Source organism: Gambusia affinis, linkage group LG15 (genome assembly GCF_019740435.1).
Source record: "Gambusia affinis linkage group LG15, SWU_Gaff_1.0, whole genome shotgun sequence".
Classification (NCBI taxonomy): Eukaryota; Metazoa; Chordata; class Actinopteri; order Cyprinodontiformes; family Poeciliidae; genus Gambusia; species Gambusia affinis.
The window spans coordinates 25509939-25533000 of record NC_057882.1 but is presented as its reverse complement, the minus strand read 5'-3'; the positions used below and the strand labels follow the sequence as shown (position 1 = coordinate 25533000).

The window sequence follows — 23062 nt, the reverse complement described above, 5'->3', positions numbered from 1 at the left end:
AGTCCTGCATGAGAACTGGTGAGATAATCGGCTCATTTCTAAATTCACTCTGCAACACGGTGGTGACACAAGAGCACAAATAACAGCAACACAGCTGAGTAGAAGAAGGTCCAGCAACGTTTTCTGGTGAAATGTGTTTGAGTTTGTACAGAAAAACAGGAAATAATGGTTGGAAAGACGTCCAGGCAAGGTCACCTGAAGGTCAGGTGCTAGGCTACATGACGTCACGAACAAAGAGTCGATAGAAAACTGATATTAGGATTTACTGCCTTTTCTCAAAAGGAGCAAATTCATAATAGATGTACATTTGAATAAATGATCATTTGAACAATTACTTCCTACCAAACAACTTGTATTAACAGTTTTTTGGTTAATACAAGTTACCATGGTGGTTAAAAGGTGAAAGGTCAAATGTGACATCCATAAATTCACTAATAAAGCAAATAATTGGAGAAAAACAAAATTGAGGCGTCCTGGAGGCTTTAGCTAATTTTCTTAAGTTACACTTTTAATTTAAGAATGAAACACTGATTGAGTGTCTCATAATCCATAATCTAATCCATAATATGGTTTATTGCTTCTCAGGAGCGACAAGAAGAGTAATCCAGTGTGACGCAATACAAGCGACAATATTAAAACGTCTTGGAAGGTTTATTGAATTTTCTAAATGAAGAATTAATAGAACCATTGTTAGGATTAGTATTAAATTTAGAAACGTCCAAATCCTGCAGAGTGAACACTCTCCGCTGTGCCAGAACCAAATCCTGTTTGGTTCTGGGTCGGAGTGAAACTCCAGCGGGTCGCTGAGTGGATGAGCTTTAACAAAGGCGCCTGTGGCATTAATGGAGAGCACCTGCAGCACGGCAGCTGCCTAATAATACATGAGTGATTGTAGATTAAACTCATTAACTCCCATCGCTGCCACAGCTCTGCAGTGCTGCTAATGACATTTTGTTAACGAGGTTTTTTCTTTCTTTCTGTAAAATGTAGCCGTGTTCTGTTTAAAGGAGCTGGTTTGTCCAGAGAAATGTAAAAAAAGCATTTTGTGGGACTGTGACATTAATAACATGTTTGTTTTTTTGTCCACCCAAGATGGCGGCGGGTCAATAAAGTCTGTTAATAAATTGGTTACTTTATGCAATAGAGGCACACAGGTGTGTACAGTTGGTTAAAAAAAAAATCAGTGGTTTGTAAAACACCCAAAAATATTACTAAAAACAGCTGTCCAACAACTTACTGAAGATTAAAAAAAGAATTTGGTGAAAAGTACTGAAATACTGAGTAACTGATCAAATGATCAATCGTTTAATATTCAAAACTTACATCATCAGACGGACCAAAATATAAAGTTATAAAGTGGACATTTTGATATTTTAAGGACCAAAATGGCAATAATTGATATTAGTAACAAAGAATAAGAAAATAGTCATTTTAAACCAACCTGAGTCTTTGTGGAGGACAGAAGGACAAACATCTGCATCGTCACCAAGACGACTCAGAGGTTCAAAGGGCATTTTAAACACATAAACACTTTGCTACGATTTGACTTGGACTTGATGGCCACGATGTGAGGATGATTCATGTTTGGAGAACTTTCTGAGGCGAATCAAAGGTCGACAAACATTTGCTTCACTTTGCAAACTTGCTGATTCAGAGCCAGGAGGATAACTTGAAAGATGAGGCTTTTACAGTGGCTTGTTCTCCTGAGACAACCATCTCTGAGTGAGACGCTGTTACAGAGAACTGAGGCAGAGCCACATATCATCGGCTCAGGTCATAAACTGCAGATGTTTATCTGCTCCAGGATGTATGAGGTTGTCACCTGAACAAGCTCTGGTAGTTAGGATCTGACGGATGAGCCTTCGTTTTACCTGACAAGAAGAAAAAACAAATCCCAAGGCATTCAGGAGGAGCTAAAATATCACATACTGCTTATCAGAAGGGATTCATTTATATATTTGAACAAACAAAACTCTAATCTACAGCAAAGTTCTAATCTACTTATAAACAATATAGGTTGACTATAACTATCGAGTACTCTACCAACCTCTGGGTAAAAGTGATAAATATTAGTGATATTTACTGTAGTATGTACTGCAAAATTAGCTTAGCTAATGTAGCTTTTATTCTGCTAGCTAAGACGGACATGTAGCCTACATGGATGGTACTAGCAATACTCACTCTGCCAGTCACCAGAAAGAGTTCATACATCTTTTACAAAGCTCCTCCATGTTGTACTAACTCTTCCTGTTCACTAAGTAGTGAAATATATTATAGTAAATTGTCGTCTCCTTCGGTCCCAACAGCAGCCACTATGTTTATATACATTTCCTTTGAATTTGGTCAGCAAACGTTGTTTTTGTTGGTGGGTCATCTATTCTTTGCGCTGTGTTTGCCTACCAAGATGGCAATGATCACTTCTGGTTCAGACTTGTGGGAACTATCTGCACAGCAAGGTTTACAGAAAGCTCAAGTTTCTGCATATCTTTGATGTTTGCAGGTAATTCCTCAAGCCAGTGTGGGTGAAGTTCATCATGCCAGCCGAACCACTTTCCAAAGGGTGACGGACTTCTTCATCCCTCCAACTAACCTCATCATAACTCACGTGAGGTAAACCAGCCACGTCTGACCTTAGACTCTCCAGTAGCCTTACTGCTTGCTCAATCAGAGCAAATGAGAATTTCCATGTGTAATAATCCCGTCTCCTCCAAAAAAGCCTTGACAGGCAATTAACCTCCTGTTTGATCTTCGTCTGTGCAGGTTTGCATTCGTCTTCCTGAAAAATGAGCCGGCGGTCCACAAGATTGATCTGGAGACCTTCCACCGCGTCAAGACCATCAGCCTGAAGAACTACAGCTGCATCCCGGCCAGCATGGCCTACACACACCTAAGCGGCTTCTACTTCATCCAGTGCCAGAGCAAGAGCCTTTTGGGCGCTCCAGCCCAGCTCCTCGTGGACAGCGTGACGGACACCGTCATCGGCCCCAATCACAACATCACAGGCCAGGCTTACGTATCGCCAGACGGTCGCTACGTTGTGACGCCGGACCCGAGGCGCTCCAAGCTGACGGTTCAGACGGTGTCCTTCCGGGGAGAGCTAACGCTAAACCAGGAACTGGACGAGCCCATAAGCGTCTCCGATATGGTTTTCCAGCCTTCTTTCACGGAATCAAACCAACACATGTTGGTGGCGGCGTCCGGGTCGGGCTCAGACCTGCTGTTTGCCGATCTGTCGTCAGGACGCACGGAGGTTCTCCGGAGCCTCAAAGAGCCCCTGGCCGCCCAGGCCTGGCCGTGGGGGGGGCCCAACAGAGTGATCGTCTCCAGCGGCTTGTTCGGACAGTACCTGGCGACGCCGTCGGTTGAGTCACTTTTCATCCTGGACGGCAAACAGAGAACGCAGCACTGCGAGGTTTCAGACATCAAAAGAGCCAACACAGTGGTCTGGGTTGGCGAGGTATGAGTAAAAAAGAAAATCCGGAAAAACGGAGACTTAGAATTAGAAGCAAACGAGAAAAGGAGGAATCAGGCCAAATTACCTATCATTAAGATTTACGTGAACCCAACCTGGGACTGAGAGGGGAAACACGCCTGAGAGATGTATCAAAAGTACACCTAAAAATAGAGAAAATACTAAGAAAATCTGTTGTGATATTTCTATTGGGAGAAAGTGTCAATGCCGTTCAGTGCAACAGTGATCTATGTGCACTTAACTTTACAGAATTGTACATTATTGCACTTCCTTCCATGTTATCACAGCAAATAGGTACCTGAAGAGTCGAAAGTAACAACTATGAACTATGCACAATGCTCACTTTTTTTTTAAGAATAAAAAGCTTTCCCAGTTTTGTTAATCTCATGTTTGTTGTTCTCACCAGTGCTGCATATAGTCACCAAACAGTCTGTCTTGTCTGCCTCTAGTGTGTAGTGTTCTGAGTCCTTTAAAAGCAAGCATCTGTTCACTCATGGTATTGTACTGTACTCTCTGAAAGCTTTCATTCATACTGGCAGAGGTTGGCTTCATGCACTTATCTAATTCCCTCTATTTCCATTGCCTATCCAAAGAGTCCAATTGGTCCATTAAGTAACTGTGGATGCTTCAGTCGCAGAGGAAACAGAAAGTATGTAGCGATCTCCACAATGGTTTAATCTCCCCCAACTCACTGTTACCCATGTTTACTTCAGACCTGCAGCACAGCGCCGTGCTGTGAAGCCTAAAAACGCCACTTAGCTGATCCAACGGGGCAACACTCCGGTTTACGCTGAGGCCGAGGAAAAGCAGCATCGTTCTTCCAATCTGATGGGCTGTGAGCATTTGTGCATCCATTCAGAGTGACGGCTACAGGCGTCGACGTTTTAAGAAGTTATGGTTTAAGTTAAAATATATTCTCTATCTTTGAAAACCATTAGCAATATGTAATTTATAGAAAACCACTGACCATATAAGCTAGCTGTAGGGTTAATAATCCTATGGACCCGTTGCATGCTGATTCATCCATCGCTGCGTTAACTGAATGAAACCTGGAGATGTATCTGTTTTTAATTCAGAGCAGAGGGAAAGGGAAAATAACGCAGGAAAAGTCGTTGAACAAAAGCTCAAAACCTTTTTTTTATTCCGCTGTCAACTACGTTACACACAGACTGGTTGCCATAGCAACTGACAACAATGCCACTTAATGTATCAGGATTCAACACCAAAAATGATCAAATATTTCCCACACAGAGCAGAACATTCAGTCCGTTCCACTTTTATGACTTCAGGCGTGATGTTTATTTTGTGATTATTAGTAAGTGATCGCTGCGGAACATTAGCTACTGCTGCTAACAGTTGTAGTGATGATCTGTTACAGTTGGTGCTATGGTCGTCTTTTCCTCAACTTTTTAATTTAACCAAAACCCACGGAATTCTGCAGCACATCTACATGTTTCGTTTCATAGACAAGCTAGCATAACTAATCTACTTCCCTCTCCCTCACTATTTATTTTCACATTAAAACTTTTTCCTTACCTTATCTAGTTATAGTGATGACAATTAGTAGCAAGGCCCTGTGTTTCTTTTTCTTTTATACATCAGGCGTACATTTAATATTTATCGCATTATATCGACAACTTGGCAGCTAAAACCAACGCTAGTCATCGTTAGCCAGCAGCTTTTTGCCCTCCAGCAGGAAGCTGGGGGCCGGACCTGATGTGTGACGTTACGCTGCAATGGGTTCATGGATTCTTAGAGAAGTTACTAAATGAACACCAGCAACTCTTTGTGAATGAGAATAGCACATTTTCTCCAGCCGAACTGCATCATTCTTGGTGTAATTGTGTTTCTGCAGTTGCACTAATCATCACAATGATGAGCGATTAGCAGCCAGACATCTCCGCAGCGTCTGTAATAATGACTGGAACAAGAAAGTCTCACTAAGCACATCTGCCTCTGAACAGCAGGGCTGCTCTGCACACCAATGCTTAGCTTGGACACGCTTAATGGACTCGCATATCGGACTACAACGGCTGATGAGCAACTTTTGTTTCAAATTATGAGATTTGTCAGAAAGCTGATTCTAGGTCTATTTGCAGATGATTAAGGAAAATCTTATATTTAGAATAACACAGCAGCAGTTATCAAAGAGTCTGAAAACTTTAACTTAACTTTCCGTCATTAACAGCAGAAAACAGGAATCAAAACGAAGAGATACACTGTAAAAACATAATCTTACCAAGTACTTTTAGTGTTTTTTTTTCTAGTGCTTATATATTACACTTGAATGAAGACAAAACTTACAAGTATATTCAGGAAGATATAGAAGCTTGTTTTAAGTAAATATTAATATTTATGACAAAATTCTTGTTCTACTGGCAGTTAAATTTACTTAAAACAAGCTTCTATATCTAATAAGTTATATTTAATTTTGTCTTAATTCAAGTGTATAAAGCTATTTAGGTGAGAAACCAGACTAAAATACTTGGTAATATAGCCTGTTTCTTTCTTTTACATGAATTATTCATGCAGTTATGCATTGTATAAACAAACAGAACAAAATGCTACAAAGTTTAAACCTCCAATCTGAAAGCAAAACTTGAAAACTATCTGGATAAATTAACGTTTTATTCATTTACAGAGTTTTAACAACCTTATTCTGAGTGACTTGCTACATTAATAATTATAAAAGTAAATAAAAATGAATCTGTTTAGGTCAGGTGTGTCAAGACAGAAACTTTGCTTCTTTTGCTCAGATGTAATAAGTTCTTAAGCTAACCTCATTAGCCGCGGTGCTTCAGTGGATAAATTCAAGAGATCCAAATCTTTACTTTTGAGTTTTAGTTAGTTGTCCTAAATTCACACAATGCCTTAATCTACATTATGTAGCTAAGATGTTGTTACTATAAACGTTGATCCTTTGGATCATGAAGGCAGCTCATTTATTCAGCATTTCTCATTAGATTTGTGCGTTTTGCTAAACGGCTAACTTGTGCATTTGATGTTTTGTCTGCAGCCACAACAATTTAGTTTAAGGCAGAATGGAGAAATTTTTATCAACATTTATGAGTTTTTACATGAGTTTCCAGAAGTTCATGTGATTTTTCTGAGTACAGGTTAAACATTTCATCGTTTTGCATTTTTGCAACGTTACGACCACAAATTTCAAAGTACATAAAACGTCCTAAAGTAGGATAAAAATGCATTAAGTCCTTTTTTCTCTAGTCAAACAAATTAAGTTATAAAATACAAAACTGCTAGAACAGGATTCCACATATCTTAGGTCTAAAGCAGAGACACAAAATTAAAGTTATTTTTTCTGAGAAATGGCATATTTTAAATTTAAGAATTTTATATTTACATCAAACTGATATCAGGTGGAAAATTAATTAGATTATCTGCCAGCTTAACAGACAAGCTGCTTGCTAGCTTAATTTCCCACAAAATTCAGTTTAAACCTTTCCAAAGCTTTATTTGAGCCAGCTGACCAGCAAAGCGCAGCAACATGAGGGAGAAAATGCAGTGAATCCATAGCTAAAACTTTTAGCCGTTCGTGGTCAAATGTGTGGCAGAAAAAGAAATTGGATTGTGTTGAATATTCACCTTCCAGCACTAAGCAGCCAGAGCTGCAATACGTAGATTTAATTTAAAGAAAATACAAAATCTCAACAGAAAAATGACTTGAGAATCCAATCGGAGCCTGAAAATTTTCACAAAAGAGTAAATATTAGTTGTATTTGTCCAAAGTTGGTAGAAATGTCCCAAACAAAACATGCTAAATCTACATCATATTCCCACAAAAATTAATAAATCTAAACAAACATTGAGGTTTTGTGGTTGTAACACTAAAATGAGGAAAAAACTCAGCAGATCACAAGTACTCACAGCCATTTAAATGAAATGTTGCCAGCTTTTATTTTGGCAGGTCAAACATATTTAAAATGAAATCCACCAACTAAGATGTCAACGTCTGGTTTTAGCATGTAGCAACCCCAGTTAAGTTGAATTATTATTTTAGGTTTGTCTGAAGACATTTGCTGCTAATGCAACATTTAAAACTAAAGACAATTTTGAGGATCAGCAGCGATTTGCTGACGTTTCTTAGACCACTGAGAACACAAAAACATTATGCTGTCGTTTTATTTTTTACAATAAATGTTTAACTAGTTTTTGGCTCTGCTTCCTGAAGTTCCAACTACATAATGATCCAAATTCACTCCCATCTAAATCTGAGCCCTGCATGTAACCAAACAACTCTGCAACATGACCTCTGACCTCGCACTGATCGCCCAAAAGCTGCTTGAAAAAGTCACTTTTCAGTAAGACACAGCACTGCTGGAGCAAACCTCTGCAGGCGTTAGCGGTTGACTCTGGTTAGCGCCTGTCGTTCCTGTTTTAGGCTGAAGAGCGGCGGCGTAGAGCCGCGCTGCTCGCTGTGATAGAACCACTGCTGTAGATAACATTGTTCCAGATAGGACACCTTCAGACATGACATGAACCTGTACAGTTTTCTTTATGCATTTTGTGTGTTCTGGTTTATGAGGGAATTGTTTTGTAAGAAAAATCATGGAAATAAATATATTGTTAAACTCATTTTCATGTGGTTCAGTCGGTTTTTCAAACTGATGGTATAAATGGTTAAAGTTTGATGATAAAGTTGCAGCATTTCTAATTTTCGACACCAGGATTTGCTCTAAATGCAAAATCAGTAACAAAGTTTAATCTGTGATATTTTATTAGCAACTCCCTTTAAAATATTAATTTGAAACATTTCTGATCTACATGCATGAAAAAAATAAAACATTTGCAGGGATGTTTTACAAAAAGCCAAACTGACTGAGGATAGTTTTGATTAAGTGTGGATTAAAATAATGCTTTTTTTATAAACTAAAAAGATGAAATAATCATAAACTATCTGATCTAGAGATCCAATCACAGTTTAATCTAAGATAATTAGATTAGCATGGATTAAGCTAGTTTAATCTCAGATTGGTGCAGCAGTGTGATTTAACTGAAGATTTCCCTGATTTTGAAAATGTTACCAAATGTCTGAAGCGGTTTTGCAGTGTGTTAGTTTTCACATGGATTAATAAATCTTTAAAGTAAATTGAGTCTCATTTACAGGCAGTAAAAATTTCTTAGAAACTTCTTTCTGCCAAAACAGGAAATAGTTTCTCAAGTTGTTGTAAACTATGTGACTCGGTTTTACTTTGCATCCACAATCCAAAGTTTTACTTTGTTCACAGATGAACCGTTTCTTTGTCCAGAGCAGTAAAAAAACCAAACACTGGTGTGACTGGAGATCTCACTTCACCCAGTAAAGCCTGAGGTGAAAACGGCTCTGCCTGCGTGAGCCGAGGCGACGTGAGGAAGCGTCTGTTCGGCGGCGGCGGCGGCGCTGACAGGAAGCGCGTTTACACCTTTTCAACATCTGGTGTAAACCTGAAGAAACGCCTCCTGAGTGAGCAGATCTCAATCCGTCTGCGGAGCATTTACAGGTAATCATTCACCAGGATAATTACAGGAGTGGTGAAACCACAAGACGCCGACGTGTTAAAAGCTTTTAGAGAAGAAAGACGAACAAACAGGGAAGTTACTGCATCCAGACGGAGAAGTTTCCAGAAATTACAATCATTCAACATGATTTTACTAAAAAGTATCCATCCAGGAAATTACTCAGGTATTTGGTAAAAAGTTTACTCAAGTACTGAGAATAACTGCTCAAATTATAAATCATTTAATAAAGTATTTCTGCTCTTACTGGAGTTACATTTCTGGATTTTCCATCCACTCAATAAAAAACCCGTTTAACCAAAAACTCACCTGACAGACACACACCTGCAGTTTCAGCCGTTTTTTATTTAAAGAAAGTGATTTGGAAAATATTTCTTATTTTTACTGATATGAATTATTGTAATTTTGGTCCTTTAACAAACCTGTGAAACTTTAACAGGAGCAGCAGATTAAAACATGTTTCTTCCCTTAATGACACCAAACGGCGTTCCAATAAGAAGCTTGTGAACATAAAGAAACAAAGGAGAAAAGTTGTTCATTTTTATGTGTCTTTACTTTAGATAGGCCGATTGTGTTTCATCAGTAGGTTTATTTTTATCCGGTTCATGCTGGCAGGGCGTCTGCAGGAGTGCGAACCGTTGTGGGATCCGGTCCACGTTGGGATGACAGAGCGACTGAGATCAGCACAAACTCTGCATCTGTTCTCACTTTTCATTGGCAGGAAAGCAGCCATTTTGTTTCCTGACTGATTTATTAATGATGAAACTGGAAAACCACGAAAGCAACCTTCAGATTGCTACAACGTTTTGTATCAACATTTTTACTTAAAGAGCCCAAAAACAATTAATCAATTATAACTAATATTGTTATAATTGATCAGATTATAACAATCGTTTTGTAAAAGTGAAGATTTTCTACTTCCAGCTGCAGAGGGGAAAACATTTTCCTGCTTTTCCATCATAAATCCTGGTTAAAGTTAGACACTAATACATTTACTTTATGTACATTAATATTTTATTTTTACCTGAGTAATTTTATTATAAATATTTCTACTCCTGAGTAAAATTTCTGGATTTTCTTCCCACTGAATAAAAATGTTTTAACCAGAAACAGAAAATCACCTGCAGCTTCTTCAAAGTTTAACAAGTTTCTTATTGAAAGAAACTGTTTGGAAAAAACTTATTTTGCCTGATTATTATTATTTGTTGTTACTTATATGAATTAAAATACCAATAAAATCGTCACATTTTGCCTCTGGTTACAAACCAGTTAGTGAAGGACGACTGGACACAATTTATTGAGCAAACCTTCAATTCTGACACTTTTCATCACAACCGTCATCAGATGGAACGATTATTACTGACACCTCAGCTGCAGCCGGAGACCCGACCCGACCCGACCCGACCCGACCCGACCCGACCCGACCCGACCCGACACGACACGACACGACACGACACGACACGACACGACACGACCCGACCGTCGTCATCGGAGGAGGAGGAACCACGCGACCCGTCGTTGGACCTGGTCAGAGAGCGAGACTCAGAGGGAAACGGAGATGAAAGTTTCCACATTTCACTCTGAAACTTTCAGACTGCAGCAAAAACCAAGTAGGACAAAAACGGAGCAGAGGCGAGTCGAGAACCCAAACAAGAAAATCAGACATTTTACTCAAGAGTAGAGATACTTAATAAAATTACTCAGGAAAAAGTAAAAGTACTTTTTACCGTACCAATAAACACACAAACTGATCTAATCAAAGTCCTTTTTCCAGGGAAATTACTGGAAAGTGAGTTGGACAAAGAAATCATGTTTATGTTTACGTAATATAAATAAAGAGTGTTTATGTTATAACTATAAACACTTCCTGGTTAAAAAAAGATGCATCAACATGTTATATATTGATTCTATCAGCAGTGATCATTCATAAAAGCAGCTTCATTTGTACAAAATATTTTAAATTATTAGTTAACTGTCAGACTGAAGTTCAACATCGTCCCTTTTATTTGTATTAAATGTAGTTTTTGTGCCGTTTTCTTTTCCTTTGGGTAAATCTGGGTGCAGGAAGCCAAAGCATGAACATCCATGCTGGGACTATAAATGATTTGGTTTCTCTCTTTGTCAAAGTTTTTATTTTGTTTCTGCTTTGTGGCGTTTGTGGCAGTGAATCTTCATGTTTCATTATTTTCATCTGAGGTCAAACGTTTTCCACGCTCTGCCAGAGAATCTGTTTCCTCAATGATTACAAAGAAGAATAACGTTGAAATGTTTTCATTTTTATATGGAATTACTGATTTTGTGAGTACGGCTAAAAATATTTAGTAAAAAGTTTTATCTGCAAACGACTCAATCAATTATATTTAAGGGAGTTATGAATCTAAATGTTTTCCAGAGCCAGAGGGCAGAAAAAGTTCATCAAATAGGAATCAGAGCACCAACCAATAAGAGAGAGAGTTTATATCAGCCACTTCACTGAGACACAGATTAATAACCGTCATAAATAAACACTGATTTAGTATCAATGGATTCTCATGACTGTAAAGATGCCACTCAGGAGATCTGAAACTACAGACATTAAACGCTGAGCTGCTAATAGAAGATGATTTATGGCTTCATAAAGTCAAAATTTGAGAGGCAGATATTCTGTTGGCAAGGCCAAAACAAAAGAGGAATTATTTACATCTGAGGAATATTCTGCAGAATATTCTTACTGATATCAACCTTTTGATCCTTCAGCTGGTAAAATCTGGATTTTCTTCTTGTGGCTTTTTGTTCATGTCTGTGTGAGGAAACGTGAGAGTACCAGCTGAATGTGAAGGAAACACGAGGATCTGTGTGATCCTCGTGTTTTTGGGGTTTTTTCCTGTTTCTGAGGAGAAAAGCCCCAGAAACAGTGAGTGTGTTTTCAGTGACCTGCCTGTTGATTCTGTTTTAAAAGCCCAGATGATTAAATTGAGCATCAGAGCAGCTGAGGGGTTACGATGAAAAACAATCCATTTACTTTTTGGCCACATACCTAACTCTCCTGCTCAAAACCATTAACAGTAATTGCTATCAAAACTACTTCTTTTATCCCCCACAGCATTAATCTTATAACACATTTCCATTAGAGAAAATATTCTATACAACATATAAATATAGCAATGCCTTTCTGTATTCTGTATGTGAGACAGATCCCTCCAAAGGGCAAAGATACCTCTGTTTATTAGAATACATGCATAATTCATTACACTGTACGACGAGGAGTCCCATTTGCTCCGTCTTTGTGAGACATTAAAGGTGGAGTTATAAACATTATGGTGCCGTCTGGGGCCATAAAGGGAGCAGAAATATAAACAAGAGACGGCTCTTGTTACTTAGTATGTTCAGCTGAGAGCTTTTATTATTCTGACCCATTCAGGACTCAAGAAGCTTAAGAAAACAGTCGACTAGCAGAGACGTAAATAAAGGATGATTTAATTTTATTCTTACAGCCGAATTGATCTCAAGTTTCAAACCTCAAATTTGATCTGAAAAGGTTTAACTGAATTTGGTACAAAAGTTTTATTACTGTAAAGTTTCAACCAACAAGAAAATGAAAGAACTTTACCATCATTAGGCTTCATTTGTAACAAGTTACAATAGATTTATAGACTTTATAAAACATGTTTAAGCAGAAAACTGTTCTCAGATTTTATTTGGTCATTGTAATGTTTCAATTATTGACTGTGCTTTGACTTTGTATTTTTATAATATGAAGCACTTTGAACTGCCTTGTTGTTGAAATGTGATACATAAATAAACTTGATGTACAGAACCTGAACTCTATTTTCCATGTAAGCAGTCAGAGGTTCACTGGTTGGTGTCAGCAAAAGAAATCAATGCAGCCGATTTATTTTGGAGGGAACAACTCTATTTGATGGAAAAGAGTCCTCAGCTTTCAGTTCTCAGCTGGGTGGAACTGGGCAGAGTGGGGAGGCTCCTGCAGGCGGTGAAATGTGCTTTGCAGTTGGCAACGACCCAAACCCATTTGGAACAACTAAGACTTCAGTCTTATTCCTCTTCAGTGGTCAGCCATCCAGAAAGCAGGAGGTCTACTGTGTGTGTGTCACTGACGGGACACACACACACACCCACACACACGCACACACACACACACACACACATACAGATAGTTCAGAACGCGCTGTTTTCATAAGGAGTATTTCTAAATTTAGAAAATATAAGTTACTCCACTGCAGAGTTAAAGGATAATTAGTGATTATTATTATTATTATAACTTCCTTAGTGGGTATAAAGTCTAAAAATCTTTAAAGACTTCTGTGTAAATTTTAACATCTTTAATTATCAAACATAATCCCAGAAGTTGCATTGGGTTGTTTTTATGGCCACGCTCTAATTCACGAGTTTTTACATGACAGGTTTTATTGACAGTAAATATTCATGTGATTTTTGAAGCATTTATCTCAAATACTTCAGTCTTTATCAAACCCCATCTGTCAGTCACCAGCAGAGTTAGCTGGGCAGTAACTAGTTACATTTAGATTTTGTTTTGTGGGGAACTATCCAACAAAAGCCATCCAAGCAACATCAACCCTGATTTGACTTTTTGGATGTTGACTGTGAAGCAGCAGAGAAAGCGGCGGTCCATTTCATCGTCACAATCTACGACTTTCAGGAGGCGCCACTTCAGCATGAAGCAGGCTTGGACCTCAGAGTGTGAAAGCACTTGAGTAAAGACAAGGACAGACGCAGCTGGAGCTAAAGTCCTCCGAGGTTCAAGAACTGGGTTTTAAAAGACACTGAGCAAACTAACCGCAATAGATTCTTATTCCTCATTCTAAAGTGTGAACTCTACCGACTAGTTATTAGTACTGGTTCATGTTTATGTCATTTAGTAAAATTAACTTTCAGAATTACATACTGACATCATGATGACTCTTAAAGTATTGTATATAAATGGGAAGAATACTTAAAACTTATACTCAACTTTAGATAGGCAGTCTAAGAAATTACTCAAGAGTAAAGACAAAATACTCCTAAAAGTATCTTTTTTCTCAAAAACGTTACTCAAATTTAATTGAGTGTAACAGATAAACCTTTTATGGATACAATCTGGACTAAAAACCCACCTGGTTAGGATTTTATTTGAAACGTAATCAATTACAAATTTACTGATGGATCTTGACTTATTGTCTTGTTTTGATTATTGATTCTATATTGCATTGTGTTTCTGTTTGATATGAGGTAAAGCACTTTGAAAAGCCTTGCTGCTGAAATATATAACATATAATCTTATATACAAATTTGATTGATTGATTGATAAATGTAACTAGCTACTACCCATTAGTTTTAAAAACAGCCCTTCCTATTAGTTCAGATTTTGCAGTGAAAGTTTGATCATTTAAAAGCAGCGACGATCAAAAGCATCCAGACTCATTAAAATCTGAAATATTCAAAACTGTCAAGCTGTAAAACACCTGAAGCAGCTTTACACAAGTATGTCACCTCGACATCATGACATTTCAGCTGCAAACAAATCACTGAATATTAATTGATGAGAGAAATATTAAGTTAAAGGCAACTGTCCTCTTTAAATAAACTGAAACCTGGGTCTCATGAATACACGACTCACCGCAGGAGAGTAAAATCATATTTATAGAAGTAGAATAAGCAGAATAATTGTTTCCAGATTATTCTTTTCATTTCTTTTCTTACTATGTATTTATAAAACCACACAAAAGATATTTTTATTCCCTAATTTACTTTTTTCCATATAACATTTACAATATTTGAAAACAACAAGGCAGCTTGGAAGCTGAAACGGACCTTACAAGCTCCGCCCACAACCAACCCACGTGACCGCAAGTCTCACAAACAAAGCCTGGCGGCGCCTTGTTTCTATGGAAACACGACTCCATTAGTGCTTCATTTCTACTGGAGTTTCACAATATATCAGATGAACTAACAGGTTCATGTCATCATCTGGGAGGAAGTTACTGGTTTCTCAGTCACAAGCTGGTTGCAAACCTGAGGCCAGCAGGTGTCACGTCAGTTATGGTAGATCTGACCTTTGACCTCAATATGAGAAGCTACAGGCTGACAGGAGGAACCAAAGAGCTCTGGAAAGGTAAAGAAAAATCTTCTGAAGCTGGGATATAATTCATTTAATTCAACATAATTATTGCGGTAGAAGCCATTTGTTTGTTAAAATTGTATTAAATCTATTTGTTTAATGTGATGTTTGTTGTGAATGATGTAAACTCACAAACAAACGAGGTAATTAGTCCAACGTTTAGAAACTACGGTGGCTGTAATGAGCCACAGCAAAGGTAAACAAAGGTAAAATAACCTGAACAGGTGATCAACTCAAAACCACTCCTACCTTTTTACTCTCTCTCTCTTTGTAGTTTAAGTACACCTGTTACCGTGGCAACCGCCTGCGCCCCGCAAGACGAGTAAAGATTACATTAAAACAAAACATTCAGTCCGTTACGATACCAAGTTTATTTCTGGATTATTAATCGTTGGTTCCCTGAACACAGCGATGGTTGATTGACCAGCTGTACTTGGTGCTAGAGAGGCTAACAGGAGGAACAGTTTAGTCCAAAACCTTTTCTGCTAAAATAAAATCTTTAGTGTGAGTCAGATACACGTTGCATATTGATCAGTTTAGCTAACATAAGACTGTAGCAGACAGGCTACAAGGTGTAGAAGTTGTATCAGTGCTGCTTTATGCTGTACTTAGCTAACGGGAAGCATTTGTGTTTGTGAGACGGCCAATCACATTGTAGCTGTCCTACTACGTAGAATGGGCATCAGCCAATGAACACCGCCCCCTGTGGTAAGGTCCATACTGATGCAGAATGCTACTTCACAAGGTTTTGTGTTTTTGCAGTGTGACAATTTATAATTTAGACAAATGTAAAAGTTGACAGCAACCACATTCTACAAACGTTACTTTGAGAAAAATGGAGGAGGTTCATTATCCATTTTGTTTTTGGGACATTTCTGTAGAGATGTAAAGATAATCATTTCATAATGTTGCTGATTTTTGAAGGATATCAGACAAACTTGACCAAACTGGACAAACATCTTCTCTGCCTGAAAGTGAGCGTGAAGATTGTGTTGTCATGTTGAATCGGATCAGGTTAATATTCTTGCTTGAATTTGTTGAAAAGCAGAATGTATCAACACGTAGCTGCTGATTTAGACGTTGACAGCATTATAATTACATTAATATTTGATGGGCATGTTTTCCAGCCCTGGTGACGGATCCAAACTGGAACATAACAGTAATAATACTGACAGACTCGTTTTCTCTTTTTGCAGTGTTAGGTGTGTTGAGTAAGTGGCACGCAATCGATGCCAGCTGCATACAATTTGTTAAGCTGTTATCTGAAGTCTGTTTATTTCCACTGACAGTTTATTAGTCTCTCTGCTTGACAGACGGGTCAAAGAGGAGTCTGCGCGTCCGCACATTAACTTAGTCTTCAGCAGTTAATTATTTAAAGGAAGGCAGCTGCGTCTGGCTCCCGCTATAAATAAGAGGCATCAGGTTTGGTGTAGAAGCTGACAGCACAGCAGGACAGCACACCATATCTGCCAGAAAATTACTTCATTACATGTAGTCATGATTCATTAAGAAAGCTCTAATGGGACAGAAAGGATAGGCGACACATGCATGTAACATGAGGACGTGCTGCACTGGAGGTCAGACGGTTTTTACAGCAGAAGATTTCATTAGATGCAATGGATTTTATTCATTTTGTTAACCAGCTGTTAATTTCTGTGTTGATAAACAAACCACTGGGTTACTTTCTTCTCTGCATTTGAAGACTGCATTGAATTCAGTGGAAAAGCTTTTAAAAAAAACACATCAGACGATGAGGATGAACTTTTTGTGTCCAAACTTTTTGTCATATGGGCCAAAACTGTGGGAATGAAAACCAACAACCCAAAATCAAACAAATAAAGAAGTTAAAAATGTTCCCCCAAAAATAAATATTTATTGCAGATCTAAAACTTGAAAGGAGTTTTTACAATGGAGTATAAAGTTAACGTTGAAAATCAGTCATTGTGAGGTTAATCTCAAACATTCTATTGAAAAAATATCAAAACTCTTTAATTAATTAAAAATAAAAGCGGTTGACGTGCCAGCAGAGCATTACAAGCTAGAAAAGACATAAAAATAAAGAACCATTCTCACCAACTGAGCCGTTCAAAAGAATCAAATCGCCAGTGAACGACTTGGCTTCCTCGGATCATATAAGTAATCCAGGAGTTGTTTTCTTTTCACCAATATCTTCAGTTTTTCTTTTGTGTCCTGGTTTTAAGCCATTTATCCATTATTTTTTGTAAGTTGATAAGCTAGCTGTAGCATCGCACTTTGAGCTGTTGTCAATAATTAAAGAGTTGTCTACATGCAATGCCTTTCAGACCACTAGAGGGCGCCCAGGGGCAACAGTTTGAGAAGGACATTCAGTGAACTCACCTCAAGTTGACCTGCATTCATTCTCTGGAGAAAGTATCTGAAAAACACACACGATTCAGGTAAATATTACTTAAATCTATACAAATATTCACATGTTCAAAACTTATTTTAATGGCTTTTAAACTTAAACCTCCGTGGTTATGCACAAAAAATGAAGCAAAGCCCACATTTTTTTCAAGAGTCAGTTGAAATTAGAGTTAGCTTCTTAGATAAAAAAAATGAAACTTGTTGATGAGATCTATTACTTTGAAAAGGTGATTGATCAAAAATACTTTGTTTTGCCATGTAGATGCTAACAGGGCTAACCGTTGACCAGAACAGTGAAGTGATACCTGATTGCTGCATATTGAGTTTAATAGAGGCTACATAATCCCAATCCAAACCACTCTTTGGTTCGCTAAAGATTCATTTTTGATCAGACTGATTTATTGCTCTGTAAAAAAAATAAAACAAATTGAACAGTTTTCTTTCCTGTTGTGAAGAAAGGAAGTTAAAAATGTCAACGGATTTTGATTATTTAACAATATTGATGAAGCACAAAATGAAAATATGTTTGACACTAAAAAACCCATTAATCTGCAAAAATAATATCTGTCTCCGCATCTGGAATTTTTAAAACTAAATGATACTGCACATCTGTTCACATTGTTTTAGGGTTTTTTGCAATCAAAATTACAGAATTCATGTTGCTAATTTAGACATTTTTTCAAGAAACGTTGCAATATTAATATATGACATTAAATGTGACTTTTGTTACCTGCCATATCAACAGCAAATAAGGTGGAGGAAGCAGTGTTGTAAAAATGGTACATACTGCCACCTTCAGGTGGGAGTTAGCATAATTTAAACCAAATCATTAACGATTTTAGCAAAAAAAAAAAAAAAATAGCACATTTATGCACTACGTGTGGATTTGTTGAGTTTGGATTATAAACTTGAGTAATTTGATGAAATTTGGCGTTTGGAGTCACATAAAAGCTACGGCGGTCCAGATTTGGGTCGCTGTATGGACAGTTTTCTTTTTCTCCTGATTTGACCTTAATTTGATTAGAACAACAGACGACCCATGCTGTCCAGACTCCTTTGTAGCTACAAGAGCACATGATCTGGTCACCCTCCAGAGGGAGGAAGAGTCTGTTTATACAGCTTTGAACTCAGCAGTCAATAACTCATCAGCAGCGATGGCACATAAATACAAACAGGCAGTCAGCTGTGAACAAGAGAGCAGCTGCACATCCTGTCACACTCACAGCCCTCACCCTCAAACACAATTACACTTTTCTTTGTCACACAGACATGCCTCTACAGAGCTGAGAAACGAGCACAATTAGACAGTTCACAGCTAGTAGAGGGAGATGATAACAGGGATTTATGCTCAGGTGACAGGACTTCATTTATTTCACTGCTAAAACAAAATATTACCAAGTAGTTTTAGTCTAGTAAAATATTTTTTTAGTAAAAATGCACCTTTAATAAGACAAAGCTAAGTAGGAGCTTTTACAATAAACACAATTTGAAATAATTGCAAAAACAATTATTTTTGTGTCTTTGTGGTGAAGAAGGATCCTCACAGCTTCCTCTCAAGATGCACTAACAGGGTAATAAACATGACATTCAAACTGTGTTTCCTTCACTCCTTTTCTAAATGAAAGTGGAGTCATAAAGAGTCGTCTACTCCAAACAGAAATTCAAAGGTCAAATTGAAAGTTGAAGAAGCAGCAAAGCTAACATAACTTTTAGGGTTCAGTGAAATATCAAACCTATAAAAACGTTAGGAATCGAGGATTCTCAGTTTCAACTTTTTCTTTCTTGTTTTATTGACTTTTTTCACTTTTAAATACTTTCATTAAAAATACTTATCATTTATGACTTTTTAAATACCAGTCAGATTTTAATAAAAATGTATCCTTTTTATTTACAGTTTTAGTTTATAAAGTCTGGATGTTTCTCCCACTTTTTCTGACGTCATCAAATGTGTTTTATATTTACTTTCCATAAAGAGATTTTTCATAAAATCCATCAATTTAAACCATTAATCTAATTCATTGAAGACTACTCCACATGCTCAGCCTCCACCTTGTAATTTACACATCCACTTAATAAAAGTCAAATGAAATTATTCCCATTCAAAACTAGGAGCAGCAGCTGTTTGACATTTAAAGAAATACTCAGAAATAAGAAGAGATTGTTGATTAGCATGTTACTCCGACCTGACAAGAGCTGAAATGAAATTAATGTTTGAAGAATTTAATAATTAAAAGCTGAGGACTGCTTGCACTACAAACACAAAGGCTTCTAATTCCAATCACCTTGAACAGTAACTATTACACTGCAGGTGAATCACACACCTTCATGTGATTTATGTCTTGACTAGAGGAAGTTGTTTTTACAGTTCCTCCTCCCCTTCATGTAAGGCATTTGTGGGTTGAAAAAGCTGTGCTCCCTGCTGTTATCACTGGCTTACCACATAACCTCATCCTTAACTGGCATATTGCTGCAACACTGGCAATTTCTGCTGTGTATTTTTAGACATCAAACCAAAGTTCCAGTTCTCTTGAGGTTTTGACGAGCATAAAGCTCCTTCCTCCATGCAATTTAAGCTTTGAGGGGATGAAAAAGCTCCAGTCTGTGATTTTATGTCTTTTTCCTCAGTAGAGCTGTTGGTTGAAATCTATAAGGATGTTTTCACACCTGATAGTTAGTTCAGTAGACTTGGACATTTGTTACATTTTCAGCTGTTGCGTTCGTTTTTTTCACCGAACTAATTGAAAAACCTGTTTCCCTCTTCGCCTGTGGGGGCGCTGCATCAATAATAACTGAAGGAAATGACACAAAAACCTCGGAAGAAGAAACAGAGCACTACTTCCTTCTTCACAAAATATAAGCAAGAAAGGAGACGTCAGATTTTTTCGGTTGGAGGATTTCTCCATTGATATAAATTACTGGTTTGGTTTCGCCTATTAGCCCCTTGCGACCAAAAAACCAGACGGTCCAGGATGAGCAGGAATGTGTCACAAAAATGGTCTTAGCATCCTGATTTCTTACCATATTTCTATAAAATATGACTGATGTTCTGTTATGTAAAATAGGTTTTCTCCCTGGATATAAATCTATAAACACTTTGGTTTCTGTCAAGATGCAAGAGAGGACTAAAAACATTTCTCTTTTATATTAAAAGAAAAATAGCTTTCATAGAAGGATACTATAAATTCCGATACAGGAAAACGCTCCCGCAAAGTAACGTCCAGGTAGACCATTTTAAAAGAAAGATGGGCCCGGTGATAGGCACCGAGTTAAAATAAAAATAAAAACAAATAAAAAAAGAGAGAGGCACAACACGTAAGCCTAGCCAACATCCACTGATTTCACTTTGACTCGTCTATTCTCTGCCCAGAGAGAGCGGACTACTTTTTCTAGCCTACCGGGGTTGAACAGGCAGCCCGTTTAGTTTGAGCCGTTAAATCTGTTCCTGCCTCTGCGTCCACACCCGACCGCTCCTCGCATATTTTTAAGTACATTATAAATAAACAACAATAACAGCAAACTGGTAGAAATAAAAACCTTACCAGATCAAACTTTGAGAAAATTGGGACTCAGAAAGTGGCGGGCTCACGACTGTAGTCTGCGGATGAACATCCAGACTAATCCGGTTTGAACTGGTTTTTCTTTAAGTGCAGTTTTATTGTTGGATTACTGCCCCCTTATGGCCAAGAGAGGTGTAGGTGGGCTAATTCACCTAACTAAATTTTGTTGTATTCACACAAAATAAACTTATTTCATTAGGTTAACATGTGACAAAATTATATCTTTACTATTTCATATCATATATTTATATGTCAACTTGAAATTAAAAATCAATGTGAACTGCCCTGTTCTACTTCTTTGAGAATTGGTCAGTAGTTTCATTTTACATAATTAAATTTAGTTTATAAAAATTTAACTTATCATGGCTTTATGTACTTAATGAAATATTTCATCCTGTTTGATTTTTGTTATGATTATCGCCACATTCTACATACTTGACGGAATTAGTCCGGTTTCTTTGTACTGCAGGTTTAAAAATCACAGCGGCCACAGCAAAAAAGAAAATAACGCAGATAAATAAATTTTAACCACTTAATTTCTGCTTCTTGCTCTCTGGGTCGGCTTTACTCTACGTTTCATTTTCAAATGCATTGCCCTGCATTTGAAAATCTCATCATTTTCAATCTAGAAAAGCAAATTAAATGTCAACCTTTGTCATCCCTCCTCGAATATCTTATTTTCATCACATATCTAATATTTCTCTCACCCGACATGGTGTCCAGCTTTCATTGCTTCATTACCAGCTATGAAAACTCCAAAAAATGGAGAAAGAAAGCGGGACACCCACACAGATGCTTGAGGCAGGGCCTTCATGAATACTTTGTATATTCAGTCCTCGGAGTCGGTTTTGATCCACAGAGCCAATTTAGCTTCTGTGTAAACCTCACATCTAGAGTTACTTGGGGGACGATGTCCTGCAACCTTTAGATGCATCTGTTTCAAACAAGCCTCAGTAAAATATTCAGGTCATTATCAGGACTCTGTAGCGCTGAATCTCATCAGGAGGAAGTTATGCACTCATTTGATTCTTAGAGAAAACTCTAAAAGTTGCAGAACATCAACCCTCAAGGACTGGCTCAGAAGAAATAAGAAACCTTTTCCACAATTTTTTGACTCCTGGTTTGAAGAGAATTCAAAAAACTTTCTAGACCATCTGAAGTCCCAGTAAAGCTGGTTAGCAGTCGAGTCCTTTTAGACATTTTCAATTATCTTTAGGGAGTTTTCTGTTGTTGCTTTTTCTTTCCCATTTTCAAGAGACCCATTTCAAATTGTTTAGTATGACTAAACAATTTCAGCTTGTTTATGTCCTCCTAAAATAAAATGTGATGTTCACCATTTTAATCTGTCCAGTACCAACAGTCTGATATCCTTCATTATGTTGCTCAATTGTACAGAAAATTATTTGGTAGGTGTATTTTAAGTTTGTGACTTACTTTAGCACTGCAAAATAAAAAATAAAACCCCCAAAATCTGATTTTTGTCTTTAAATTACAATTATGTTTTTATGGCAAAGACACTGCTGTGTGTGACTCAATGTAAGGAAATGTTCAGAGCATAAATAGCAATAATTCAGAGACAACAACTTACGTTGCATTCATGGATTCCAGAAATTAAAAACTGAAATTTATGCACCAATATAGGTATGCAAAATTAAATCTAGTATGTTTAATTATCAAAAATGTTGTGTTTACATTCTAGACAAGTATGTAAAATGTAATTTTACATTTAAAGCGATTTCCCTGCTGTGAGTCGAACATTTCCACTAAGTCTCAGGCTCCAGGCTCTGAATCCGCAGCAGGCGAGTCAAAGATAATCATGGAAGAGGAACAGCTAAATGCTTGGTGACTTTGGGTTTTTAAGATACAGGCAATTTGACATGACGTGCAATTTGGAAAACATGTCACACCTCCATAAGCTGCATAGACGGCATGACTCAGATTCCCACCTGAGGCAGAAAGAGGGAAATGTGGAGGTGTGTGCCTCCCACTCCCATTCAGATCTGCCTCACCCTAGCAGAG

At 37.6% G+C, this 23062-nt stretch overlaps 1 protein-coding gene and 1 long non-coding RNA gene across 7 annotated transcripts in view; one reads left to right on the top strand and one right to left on the bottom strand.

Moving 5' to 3' along the window:
• Nucleotides 1-3848, top strand: part of fstl4 (follistatin-like 4) — a 173122-nt gene extending 169274 nt beyond the window's left edge. For all 5 annotated transcript variants that reach the window (XM_044140379.1, XM_044140383.1, XM_044140380.1 and 2 more), the window contains 2 exons: nt 2501-2610; nt 2761-3848. In XM_044140379.1, coding sequence (XP_043996314.1) covers nt 2501-2610; nt 2761-3463 — 813 coding nt within the window. In that variant the 3' untranslated portion in view covers nt 3464-3848. The remainder of the gene's footprint in view (nt 1-2500; nt 2611-2760) is intronic.
• LOC122844682 lies at nt 1345-21109 on the bottom strand. 2 transcript variants are annotated; one of them, XR_006372913.1, is made up of 3 exons: nt 21026-21109; nt 17460-17496; nt 1345-1871 (listed from the first exon to the last, which is right to left on the bottom strand). It is a non-coding gene; the product is annotated as an uncharacterized LOC122844682 (long non-coding RNA). The 2 variants fall into 2 exon arrangements; XR_006372914.1 differs by lacking the exon at nt 1345-1871 and adding an exon at nt 3993-4533.
• Between the last annotated feature and the right edge of the window lie 1953 nt (nt 21110-23062).